At 32.4% G+C, this 14,342-nt stretch overlaps 1 protein-coding gene and 1 long non-coding RNA gene across 3 annotated transcripts in view; one reads left to right on the forward strand and one right to left on the reverse strand.

Moving 5' to 3' along the window:
- Positions 1 to 6,662: 6,662 nt before the first annotated feature.
- LOC128559931 (uncharacterized) overlaps positions 6,663 to 14,342 on the forward strand; it is a 39,744-nt gene continuing 32,064 nt past the window's right edge. For both annotated transcript variants that reach the window (XM_053553079.1, XM_053553080.1), the window contains exon 1: positions 6,663 to 6,756. In XM_053553079.1, the coding sequence (XP_053409054.1) occupies positions 6,727 to 6,756 (30 nt within the window). In that variant the 5' untranslated portion in view covers positions 6,663 to 6,726. The remainder of the gene's footprint in view (positions 6,757 to 14,342) is intronic.
- LOC128559934 (uncharacterized) lies at positions 9,360 to 12,941 on the reverse strand. Its single transcript, XR_008372779.1, has 4 exons — positions 12,225 to 12,941; positions 10,437 to 10,530; positions 10,026 to 10,209; positions 9,360 to 9,515 (listed from the first exon to the last, which is right to left on the reverse strand). It is a non-coding gene; the product is annotated as an uncharacterized LOC128559934 (long non-coding RNA).

The raw sequence follows: 14,342 nt of genomic DNA on the forward strand, positions 1-14,342 counted from the left end.
AAAATAAAATCAAATAAAGGAAATATTTGTAGCATTTCTTTATCTACAGGCATGCATTACATAATAAAGCAGTGCAAAAAGTATTTTATAAACAATTTTTGAAACTGTTTATGAATTTAGAGCAAATATTGATGCTACCAAGCACCCTACCTATCTGCAGTAATAATGTGAATATATTTTTGTTTTACGACTCCCATATGAATGTTTTTATTCTTGTTTCTGATACTGAGATGTTCAACCCCAGTTAACTCCGATGCCGAGTTTGTTTTAGAAATATGTATTTGAAGTTCTATGCTCTGAATGTTGACACCTATGTTCTTAATTTTGACACCCCGACGCTTTTTACTTAGATCGTAAAATACTAAACGAAGCCTTCCAGAACTTGCAAGGAATCTTAAAATATCATTTTTTCTAATATTCAAGCTATAGTATACTAGCAGTTAAAACAATACAGCATATCAGAGCGAAACTAGTCTATCTGCTTCTATTTCTATATACACTTAGACCAATACGTATTAGACTTAACTTCACAATTCCCGGTACAAACATGATATTTCTTAGGACTTTTTTCTGTGTTTCATTTTCTTACATGTATACTGTGATTATCTTTATGCATATTAAGTGTGTAATATCTAAAATTATTTAAAGCGTATGCATAATACCGTTAATACACATATACATGCTTTTACATAAACTATATGTAGAAATTATATATATTTAAATATGGAATTCGGGTCTAATATACCTTTAAAATTGTTAATTGTGAGTAAAGAAGCTGATATATATTTAGCTCTGTATTTCTGAGCTTTTGTTACTACGCAACGTGGTCTTTGTGGAAGGGTGCTACCTTCGGAATCCAATTTTCCATTTTTTCGGCAGGCGATAATATCAAAACCTAGTCAATGCCAATTAATGCTAGAGAATCGCAATCACAGTATTATAAATTGTTTGTCATTGTATGTTTATGGTATGTTAACAAATAAGTCACTATTGGACCTATAATTATGTCGGTCAGACGTTAGTCCCAACAAAAACGAAAAAAAATATGTGAACAAAATTTCATGTTAATTCAGCGTATACGGCCAAAAAGTTGCTTTGGGGGAATATTCAGTCATGTCTTGCATTTGTTTTTTGTATTTATTAGTAAGAATATCGGAATTAACAGCCTAAGCAGTTACATGGTGGCATCCATTAACAGTCGTGTCGTGATGATAATTATCTTACCTTTTTAGTGAGGTAAGTGCCTGAAAAATATCTACACTGGCAATCCTGTATCACATTTTCATTTTTTGTTCTAATTTGTATCCATAATGTTAGAGATATTAATATAATTTCTTTTACCTACCAGGAAATTACTGATTATTAATCAGTTCCGTCATTTCATGCTCCACGCGCGCTTAAAATGGGTTGCTGGTGTTGCGCGTAAAAAAAGGCCGAAATCTGGGGCTAATATACAATACAAATATTTTATTAGCATTAAACATGTTAAAGTGTTTATAGCCACAATATAATATATATATAGCCACATATATTGGTGAGAGTTAATACAGAGGCATTGATAGATCATCTTAACATTCACAGTGATACACATCCCTAATATGAATTGGAATTTCATTGACATTCAAGTAACAGCGTTTTTCTTTTTTCTCCAGCAAGGTATATGTATTCCGCTAAATGTAACTGAACCAACTTTTGTTCTGAAGACATAAAAATATCAAATTTATTCATGGCTGGCCAGTGACAGAAATATGGCCGAAGATACTTTCTCCTAAGGTCTCTATGAAATAATTTTGGTGAAGTTGTTTCTTTTTCAGAATGACACAATTATAAATGTTCTCAAAAATGCTATTTGACACAAACGTGATAAAATATGATAAAACAATATACGTGTGAAATATCTTGTTTGTAATTTTTGATTCGGTTCTATTATCACAAAAGCTCTGACGACACGAAGCGTGAAAAAGTATTAAATCAACAAATTGACAGTTTCTGTCCTCATGTGGTCTTACTGGAGGAGATGTTACACTTGTAATGATAAACCAACTGTAAAACAGTACCGAATATCACATTTATTTGCTTTAAATCCTGCTTAAAGACACATCATCGGGAATCGGGTTGCGTCATGGGAATGGAGATGCTCGTATGCATTATAATATCAACCTTTCCTCTCACGTACGTAACTGCAAAACAAATGTGGGTATACATAGGTATTAATAATATATTAATTCAATATATATAATTGCCTTAAATATTTCATGAAGAATGGGGACATGAATTGAACTGAAATACATGTACCCGTATGTATCTTTGTCCGTACCAAATGGTACAGTTGACCTCAGGAATGCTATAATAACTATGCAATATAGTCATGAGGAAAAATGAATAAGGTCTACATTTTAAAGTAGACTGTTATCACTTTGTATATCATCTGCATAATTATAAGACAATTAGCGGACAAACAAGCGGGCACAACGTTTGCAATTCTAGACTTAACATTGACCAAATGCAGTTGTCTGTATTTACATAAATATAACAGTTCATGGTTACGGAGTGCTGCTAATGAAGTTTCTCTGCATTTCTGGAATGCCTTTTTGTCGGAGTAGTATTGATGCAAAAAAAAACAAAAACAAAAAAAAAAACAACAATATGTCTTTCTACTGAATTAACTTTAAACAGGTCGCGCGTATATGTAACATAAATAATTAGGAGAGCGCAGACCAACGTATCGCAGGGCCGTGAGTTCGACTCTCGGGCGAGCCGTGTGGTCTCCACTGTGATCAAAGACATCGTGTTTGAAATCATTTGTCCTCTGCCTCTGATTCATACGGAGAGGTTGACACTTATGAAAAACATGTTCTTACAGGTGCCGAATCTCTGCCGAATCTCTGGTAAGGTTAACTGCCCATCCAAACATAATAAAAATACAGTTGAAAACCTCTATGTATCTCCTGATAAGCAACACAGCACCGGAAGTCGCGCAAATCATCTTAAGCGTATTCCCCGAGCGTTTATCACACGTGCCATTGCGCCCACCGATAACGTGATACCTGCGCATAAGATAAAAACAACAATTCGCACGTTTTCTTTTCTTTATTTTACCAACGTTTTTATATTTATTCCTGCCATATGAAAAAAAACAAACAAAATACATTGACATAGGTAAAATACGGTCCAAATATTTTCGTAAGCTCCAGTCGTATGAACGGATCTTTTGTTTTCAAAATTAATTTCACTGTAGTACCTATTTTATCATTATAATAGATGATATGCATCCGTAACACGAGAGAAAGAGAGAGAGAGAGAGAGTGGAGGGGGCAGATCTAATTCGGAACGTTCGTAGATGGGGTCAAGGTAAAAATCAGTTTGTTTTCATCACGGCTTTCCAGTGTTGTTCCTGTCATATATATTCAGATCTTACCTGAATACCTACCTATCCAGCTACCTAAGTATCTATCTGAAACCCCTATAATTCAAAATATCAAATCACAGATAAGGCAAAACCATTGCTTCATCTCAGCCTTTATAACAATCTGTATTCTTGCTGCAGAAAGTTTCACGCCCATATATTGCTACAAAGATCTATAAAAAGAAATATTATACTTCTTTGATTGCTATTTTAATATACCACTTACTCATATATTTATATATACACCTTTTCTCAATTCCAGTTTCTTTCCCTAGTCATTGAATCAATGGAACACGTATTTGCTAAAGTGAGAACTTTCTTTTCCATTTGGTAACTTTAACTGACCATCTTCTACTCAGATCATAAATGGTGAATTATTATAATGCTATTGCGTGATATTTTCATGCAAAAGTAAGCGCGTACTTCGTGAATTGTGTCGGAAATGTTTGTGTAGCTGTACCTCTTATAGCCATAATATTTCGACTTATATGTGCTCTATTTTTGTCAGTATTGAAGCACAAACGATAACAAATTACATAAGTGGTTCACTACTTAATATTTGAATAAATTGACCCTGAAAAATAACAATATGGCAAATAATTAACAAGTAAAGGGCCGTCATGCTGTTCTGATTTGAGACATCTGACCCGTTACTTAACTTGGATGAGGTTTACGGTCATCTACATGATATGTGTCTTTCCAGAAGGTTGATAAAAGATGATGTATTCGAGCGCCATAACATTGATCAGTAAGAACGAAAGAGCGCGTTGAGAATCCACAATTTGTATTTTAAAGTCACACTTAAAACATGCCACTTTACAGTCCCTATTAAATTTCCATACAATAACACCTCAACATAATGTTTATTTTAGCCAAACATTCTTACTATCCATTGTTTTACTTTCCTGAGTCGTTCTGGGATATAAATCATACTGTGAAAGTGATGAGGAGTTTATGATTCTGAGCTTTTATTCTTTTAATCAGAAGCGTGTGGTATTATTTTAATTGTGATAATGTTAGATATTACTACTATAGTTTCAATCAGAATGAAATAACACTTTGTTTTTAGTTATTTACAATATTCATGTTTTAATTGCGTGCAATATTTCTATGCTTTGTTTATGTGCGTTTTAACCTGAATACCTACCTATCTAGTTACCTAAGTATCTCTCACGTCATATCAATGACACATTTTATGAAGATCCTAGAAATTACGTTAGAATGCACTCGGAGTGCGCCATATGACCTAAACTCTAAACCCAACGTACTTGAATTACATTTATTCATTTATTTATCTATTAATTTATTTGAGGCCCTTCTCAAGTAACCCAGGTTTAATGTTTTTGACATATTTAAAAATGAAATGCTAAACCAAAATAATTTTATGACATGATCAAAATAAATCATAGCATGAGCATGAGCCCTCTCACCTATTTAGACCTCGTCATAAATTTATTTAGCTAACTGCAGAAATACATGCTGATCCTAGCAGACCCGCTTTAGAATTCTGCAGAAATTAGTAAAGATTCTCTTCATGAAAAAAAGTACAAGAGCAGAAAAAAGATAAAATCCTCAATTGTAAACTGCACACAATTTCGGACAAGAATAAAACGAGGCATGTAGATGTATAATATGTGATTGGTTGGTTGTATTATCTTGATCAACACATATGTGTACAATCTTGTGTTTCGTTCAAGGCCTGCAGCGTATAAAGAAATGTCATTTAAAGCAGTTTCTATCACAGCTCAAATGGTAAGATACTCACTAAAGAAAATACATAAGTAAGTTCCAGCTATTGCTGATTATGACAAAGCATATATCTCTCAAAATAATTTATTCACACATACAGGAATCACAATAGACATTCTGTTTGTATTTGTACTTTAATACATGAACAAAGTTAAACAGAAACACTGGTTTATTTTCAAAATGCACTGTGATATATATTTTGATTACTTTACTTAACATTTCCATAAAAATGGCTACAATATGTTGTGTATTTTTTCTTTGTTACAATTAATAAACCTGAGTGTTTAAAGTTTGAACCCTTTAAGTACATGTAGTCAGTACGACTGCCCTCTAACAAATAACATGGCCAATATTAAATCACTTATTTATTAATATATAGTACAGGAAACCTCCCGTTTGGGAAACAATCTATGCGTTTTTCCTACTTCCCAAACAGGAAACTTGATACTAAATATAGTAATTTGCTTCCCCTTCGGGAGGAAAAATCAATATTTTTTCTTTGTTACTTTCTGAAGACCCGATGCATGAACATATCATTAAATAAGACAAACCATTGTCAGCCGTAAATATATTTCTAAATTTTTACCGTTCAAGTTTTTTTCAATGTCCTAATGAATTTTTTATTCAACTTTAGAATTTCTAAATTTCAAAGTTTCTCGATTGGAAATTTAACTTTCCGATTGAGAATCTGAGATGTATGATTTACATCTAATTACATGTTTATTTATTGGAAAGTCTACTTGCTTTACAAATAATCAAGGCCTTCGTGTGGTTTATCGTCTAATTTACCACGGTTCAGAGTTCAGATGCGTAGGAATTAAATTCTGAACGATGAACCGTGGTAAATTAGACAATAAATCACAAGAAGGCCTTGATTGTTTTTACATTCTGACATGCTCATTGACATATCTTAATAAATATTATTTCGTACTTTCACTATCATGAGTTTGACTTTTCACCATGGTGGGTTCGCTGTTTTCACCATCGTAGTTTTTGTCGTCCAAATAAGTCAAAAATTTAAAAATGAAACTGTGAAAATTGATTTCTGATGTCATGTAATAAAACACTTATTGAAGGGCTTGTCGGTAGATAGTCAACACTAGTGGACATTAGAGCATTCTATAGTGCTCTTAAATGCTCTAGAGAGCTCTAGAGAAACACTAAAGTACACTAGGGTGCATGAGAGAACACTAGCGCGCACTAGAATGGACTTTTCTTGAGTATTCTACTCTAAGGACACTAACTGACAATATGTATTATGCACTTCACTGCACAAGAATGGACTTCTCCAGAGTATTCTAGAGTGCTCTAGAGTTCAGTATTATTTACAAAAACATATGGAAAGAAAACATACCAGTCTACAGAAAAAAAGAACTTGAATTTGGCACACACCTATATAAACCCTCGTACACAGAACGAGAATTCGGTATTTTAATCCACAAGGACGAACATTTTTGTAACGCTTATCTGGGTTTTTTGGTGGTTGTTTTGTAGGTAAGATAACAAATCCAATTAAGTTTAAAGTAAAGTCCTATAAGTTATATGGGTATAAACTGTATATATTTTGGAATATGGCAAATATATTCTTGTGTCTTGCTTTGGTAAGAGTTCTACTTTATATACGTTTCTGCATCCTTTTAACAGGTTTTGTTAGCAGAAACGGTTCTTGCTTTTCAATGCAAGATGCCAAGATTTGGCCGCTATCATCTGCATATTGTTGAAAGCACAACATTTTTCCGAATTTGTTTTATTTTTTTTCCAGTTTACTTCTATAAAGAGTAATAGGCTGGTCATTTTGACTTTTGGGGTTGAACTAATTCCAACATAAACTTTTTGGTGCGCAATAAGTAGTGTGTTAGGAATGAAACACAGGCAAAAGTCCTCAGAAATATCAAAGCACATTTTTGAGATTGTAATGTAACAGGTTTGAAAGGTTCGGAATATTGTATATTCTATAAATCATTGTTTAATATGCTACGTAGAAAGATGATAAACTATAATACTTGATCTAAATTGAAAAGCTGAATTGTCAAACCTGTCACAAAACATGTAGCCCAAGCGTTAAACAGGTATACTTAGTTGTTTATATCATTTACTTCCGGGATCAAAGTTAGATATGTTAAGGAAAAAGGCACGAGGAATTGTGTAATTTTACATAGCGGCTATACTGCTTAATTAAATATATATGCTGAAATATAATTATCTAGAGGGAGAGAGAGTTAGATTTAGAGTTAGAGAGAAAGATGGGTTATAGATTCTAGATTGATAAGGTCACCTTTACTTAATAATATCTAGCTAGAATGTTATGTTTAAATATTAAAGACTGTTGCTATGATAAATAAAACTGGTTAAAAGGTTATGTTTGTTGTATTGAATGGCCACGCTACGTTACAACGCGCGTTTCTGGAGCCGCAGACCAGGATGGACCTTTGGAATGTTGTCAGGGCACTACGATGAAGTACACAATACCACTAGATGATCACACCGAGAAACAAGGTTAGAAAACTGTCTATTCTATTTGCTTGTTAAATAATTTATTTTAAAATGGCAGACAACGCTTCAATTCAGCAAATTTTTCAAGATTTGGCTATACAATTAAAAAATAGTTCCACCGCAATAGGAACTCAGAGCGTACAACATATGATTTCAAAATTTGATGGTAAATCTGAAGATTTTAAGTCGTGGGTAAAATCAATAGAAAAATATTCTATTTTAAATGATTTAAATGATGAAAGAAAGAAATTAATTTGCTATCAGACTGCAACAGGGCCAGTGTCAGATTTTATACATAGATTTATAAACGAAAATCAAGACTGTACTTGGGCTGCTTTAAAACATGCTTTATTTACTAGATTTTCTGAGATACACGACTCACAGCATGCTTTATATCTTTTGCAAAATATAAAACAAAAACCTGATGAAAATGTAAATGTCTATGCTGAAAGATTATTAGGCAGAAGATGCCTATGAAAATCAAGATCAAGGTCAAAATCATACTGTTAATTTAGCAATTATTCAGAAACAGTTAATAGGTCATTTTATTGACGGATTAACAGAAAATTGTCTGAAAATGAAAGTTATGCGTGATTCGCCGGAAACTTTACAGGCTGCAGTTACGTCAGCTATGAATGAACAAAATTTAAGAGATCGGTTTAATTTACGATTCGGAAATGTTACTAGCCAGCAAAATGTTTCAGAAACTTGTCAAAAAGCTAAAGAGTTAGATCATATTCAGCCACAAATTCGTTGTCAATATTGCCGAAGGCTAGGTCATAATGTCAAGCAATGTAGGACACGTCAGAAATATGTTCATGCAATATTATTACGAAAGAAAGCCACTAGACATATGCAGAAATTAAGCCAAAGTATATTTCAAAACAATTACGATTGGAAAAAATATATTGATTGCTGGAATTGTGGGAAATTAGGACATTTTATGAGAGAATGTAAGAGTGTATTGAGACCTAAAAAGAACATATTTAGGCCTTTAAACTAAGATCTTCCTGTCATAAAGAAGTCGATGGTAGGAAAAATGATTTATCAACGTATTTTATAGCGCTAGCAGGAAATCCAAACTCTTGTACAATTAGAATAGGGAAACAGAAGATTAGGGCATTAGTAGACTCTGGAGCAGAAGTCTCATTAATTAATAGGAGGACATATGAGTCATTAAATAGAAAGCCAAAACTATTTAAAAATCATAAAGTTTCATTACAGTCTGTAAATGGTAACTCACTGCATGTAGATGGATACACCAATCTTATTTTTCGAATAGGTGGTGAAAAAATAGAACATAAATTTTATGTGGTCTCAAATATGAATAGAAAAGCAATGCTTGGAAGGGACTTTCTCATTCAGAACAAATGCAGAATTTATTTTGATCTTTTATCAATGAGAGTTAAATGTACATATTGCTTCAGTAGTTAGGTTGCAAAAAGATACTGTAATTAAACCTCAGACAGTACATATTTGCTCAGGACAATTACGAAGAGACTCTAAACTAAAGAATTTTAAAACATATGAATTAAAAAGTGTTGAAGATGGTTATCTTAGTACAGAACCTGGTTTAATGGTAGCTAATTCAGTCATAAAATTACGAAAACATATTGCACCATTTCCATTTGCTATTGTTTCAATAGACATATGTGGTTCTTATGAGAAAACACTTAGTGGCAATCGTTACATCATTTGTTTTGTTGACATGTTCAGTGGTTTTCCAGAAGCTTTCGCAGCTCCTGATAAAAGTACAAATACAGTAAAAGACTTACTTTTGAATGAGATATATCCTAGATATGGATGTCCTCTCCAGATAATTCATGACCGAGGGTCAGAATTTACGAGTTCTGCCTTTAGGGAGGTCCTGAAAGAATTAAATATTGACAATGTATCATGTACAACATACCACCCAGAAAGTAATGCAAAACAAGAACGAATGCACAGAGTTCTGCATGATATTTTAGCAAAAAGAGTTTAAGGTAATACACGAGAATGGGATCTCCATCTTAATATGTCTTTAGCAGGCATACGTCACAATGTATCTTCAAGTTCAAAGTTCACACCTTTCTATTTAGTTTACAACAGAGACCCGATTTTACCTATTGATAATTTGTTAAAGCCTAGAGCTAAATACCATGGCGAAGAGTTTCACAAGATAGTTCTTCAAGAACAACATGCAAGTTTCCTTACTGCTTATAGACATTTAAAGCGCTCAAAACGAAAACATAAGGCACAAGTAGACAAAAAAGCAAAAGACATTATGTTCGAAATAAATGATCCTGTCTATTACAAGAACTATCAAAGAAAAAACAAGCTTGAAGATCGCTGGAAATCACATTACAGAACCCTTGAACAAAAAGGTCCAGTTACATACCTTATTAAGAACCAGCTTGACAACTCAGTTGTTCAAGTGCATGCAGACCAGATAAGGCTTGCTAACATTGCTGAATGGCCCGAACGTAAAGCTGTCAAAGGTTATCCAAGACGAAGGGTTAACTATGTAATACCTCCAGATGATTCTAGCTCAAGCAGTAATGATGAATCTGATGTTTCTGATGCTGAAATATCAAATAAAATCAGAAAAGTTAAAATGCCTAAAAGCACAAATAGAGCCCGTCAAGAACGTGAAAATTCTTCCTCAGAAGATAACATTCCTTTAGCTCAGTTAAGAAAACATTTAAGAGAACAGAGTAGGGAACAAAATGACTCAGAAACTGAACAAAAAGCAAGCCATACTGGCGAAAGTTCAGCTAGTATAGGTAACAATACAGACGAAAACAATTACCTTTATAATGAATCCCGTATGGAATCAGGTGCTTCGCATTCTGTTCAGTCCATAGAGACGGATGACATGGATACACAGTCTTTGTCAAACGAGTCTGAAAATAATCAAAGTAACATGGTTATTGAAAATGTTACAAGACACACAAAGACACCTAATCCTGTAATAAAACATGATACTGATGACAAACAAAAATATCTACAAATGATATTAAGTCACATGGCTGAGAATGAAAAAAGCAAAAATGACATGATGCAAGGTCTGATAAGAAATTGTTTTAGACCTTAACTGCTAGACAATTGTTTAAGGACTTACGCGAAGGTCCTATCTTAGAGAATATTTTGCTATTTTATAGCATAAAATGATTTAACAAGAGATTGGTAAGAAAAGTAGCGCTATATGATGACGTTGATAAATCCAAATGACTTCACCAATGTGTATATTCATATACACTGTATTGTTTTGTAAATATCTTCAATTAAAGTTATTGTTCATACATTTATTATTATAATTGTTCGGTGTTGGTTAAGTTCCTAAATGCACAAAGTTATATTTTCTGCATAGTAAAAGGCTGGTAGAAAATACAAGATAGAACCTCAAAGTAACATTTGTTTCTTTAATTCTGTTTAGAACAGAATACCTATACTGTTATTCACATTTGAAATTATTGTTATCAGAATATTTTAATGCAAATCATTTCGTGTTCTGAGACCTGTGAGAACAATTATACCGTGAGGTTCACAAGTTTAAGCATACTTTAGTATTGTAAGACGCATGAAAACAGTCATAATGTGAGATTTACAATAATGGTTATTGATTAATGTTTACAATAAAGAAAATTTCCTGGCTAACATTTGTAACGTATATTTTGTGTTTCGTTCCTGCAATTTAATGTCGGCTGCAGTCTGTAGAGTATAAAAACCGGTGTCACGATAAGTTTCTCCACGCACCTGTTTTTACATTAACTGGTGTCATGATAGATTTCTCCACGCACCTGTTCCAGAAACCGGTGTCATGAAAGGTTTACACTCGCACCTGTTACAAAATCCGGTGTCATGGTAAATATCTCCTAGCACCTGTTTAAACGTATTTCTGAAGATTTTAGTTTAGATTAAGAAAAAAGAAATAGTTATATTCAACCCATCTGAAGTTTCTATACGAGATTTAAAGCACGTACGCTTTGCCAGTATCTAATGATATTTGAATTTTTACACGTATTTTTCTTAATAGTAAAATGCAGATAAGACTAAATTTAAGAGGCATAACAACAATTTAATAATCTATCATAGAATAAGCCGAATAAGTAAGGCTTACATTACGTAATTATTTTATTGTATATATGATTTGTTGATTTAGATTTAGTGTTCTCAGACCTTTTTTGTGAGAACAAGCATATTATTTTACTAGCAATTATAGTTAAAGCACATTTACCGCGATACATTTCCACGAAATGAATAAATTGCTGTAAACGTATTAATTCTATTCTTTGTATCAAATCTACATGTTTCAAAGTTCATATCCTTAAAGTATTTATTTTAAAGTTATATTGTTCAATTTTTAAATTAATAAAGTAAACATGGTCACAAATGCTGGTAAATAAAAAGAAAAATGCGGCAACCAGTACAAAAATTGTTATTCGTTTAACTATGTATCAAATTCACTTGCCCGAATAATTTTAGCGAAATAATTCATAAAATATAAGTCTGTTTGCAAATGCAAATTAAATGTTAAGTATTTTTTTTATTTAAAACAATTTATATCGGTTAAAAGATAAATATATAATGTACTTACCTTATAATAACTTGAATACGTGTAATCATTCCTCCTGTCCATTGTTATATCCTTTTATTATATCTGAGTGCTCGTATTACGGTGGAACTTTAATTAAATTTCAAGCAAAATTTCTAAAACACGTCTGCACACAATACAAGCAAGAAGACAATGCCAGTTAGCTAACAGCTTCTGCTACATATGCAAAAAGGGACGGATATATTCACGGTTGAACGCACGATATTGACCAATGAGAGACTGCGTAACAATAACAGCCCTCAAGGACTTATTATCAGTCAACTATATCAGCAACTTCCTGGTGGAACGTCAAAGTGACAAAGATAAAATCATGAATAATACAACAATCAACGAAAAGTTACCCCGAGCTATAATGATATATCAATCTTTCTCTCCATCTACAATTAAAGAAACTTTGTTAAGACAGAATTTATGAAAAATGTTAAAATGAAAAAGGAAATAATCTGAAATTCTGTGTAGAAAACAACAAAGAAACAAGACAAACAAGAAACATTTTAGCAACAGATATATTTACACGATGTCAGATTCTCGTCAGAGTATTATACTTTTATTCCCCATGCAATTCTTATTGAAAATACCCGACACAGTTGCAAATAAATTGATTATGAAGACTATTTTACCAAGATGATATGAAGACTATATTTTGCCCTAGCTGAAAACTGTAAAGAATTAACATATTAAAACTAACTGGAAGTATTTTAGGCAGTTTTAGTAAACAGCAAATTCAGGATCCCACGGCCTGCTCCGCTACTCCGCAACGAGATGTGTGCATATAGAATTCAACAACAATAGAGAATTATTACGGAACTATGGGACGCCGATGTGAACAACGCGGAACAGCAGACTTGGTGCCACATGACCGACAACTGATGTTTCTACGCTGCAGAGAAATAGCTGATGTTGGAGGCAGATTTGTTTAAAATTTGTATCATTTATTGTTTATTTCATTTGAATATTTAAAAGAAAGAAAGAAAATTTATAAAAAAATAAATAAATAAATGTTTTCGGTGCATACAAATGTATTTATAAAATGTATACTCTATACAAAATGTATATTCTAGACACAAGTCCCTCATAATTTATGCTTTTGAAAGAATATTCAGTATTTTAAATGTGTGCTTTAGATATCCGACTTTCGGCGTATACACTTGTAGCATGAGCGCAAATAAAAAAAAAAAATACATGTTCAAGGCATATAAATACCTTGATCTTTAATTTGTACATTATACATGTGCGCGTATTTAATTTTGAAATATTAGCATGTTTCAAAAGATATATCGTATCTATAGAAGATGTGATTTTATGGCTGTTGATATCTATAAACATGTACATGTAGTATTTAAAACCAGATATGTAATTTTGCTTTCTAATTTCAGAATCACTTATGTTTTATATGTATGACAAGCTCTGATAGATGCATCAGAAAGACGGAATTTCCACAAAATGAACGAAAAACGAAACAAACAGACGTTTATCTGACAAACGTGATACTTTAGAGTTATATATATTAGATCTATATTTTGTTATATACATGTAATCGTGAAAATATAGACAGATGTGACTCGCAAATGAAAAACTGTTTAATTTCAATGTATAATGTAATATTATAAAACTACAGACGAATGTTCTGAAAAGATATATAATGCACTTTATTTGTATGAAAGAAATCATCACGTTTTAAGAAATTCCTCGATTATATTTGTATTATGCTTGCACTAACTATTCTGATGCCAAAATACTGAGAAATTGTATCTATCTGTAATATTATGTACTTTAAATTGTCTTTTAATATGTATGTGTAAAATTACCCAACTGTTTAAGTCGTGCATCCAAAAGCTAATTATGTTTACTAAAATTATACCTGGCGAACCCTCGGCAACATTTCTAAACGATCAACATTAAGGATTTGTTATAGCTTAGATTTACTATTATTTTTTTATTATTATTTTTGTGGAAGAAATGAAGGGATTTGTAATGTAACAGGTTTGAAAGGTTCGGAATATTGTATATTCTATAAATCATTGTTTAATATGCTACGTAGAAAGATGATAAACTATAATACTTGATCTAAATTGAAAAGCTGAATTGTCAAACCTGTCA

The sequence above is a fragment of the Mercenaria mercenaria genome, chromosome 10 (assembly GCF_021730395.1).
Source record: "Mercenaria mercenaria strain notata chromosome 10, MADL_Memer_1, whole genome shotgun sequence".
Classification (NCBI taxonomy): Eukaryota; Metazoa; Mollusca; class Bivalvia; order Venerida; family Veneridae; genus Mercenaria; species Mercenaria mercenaria.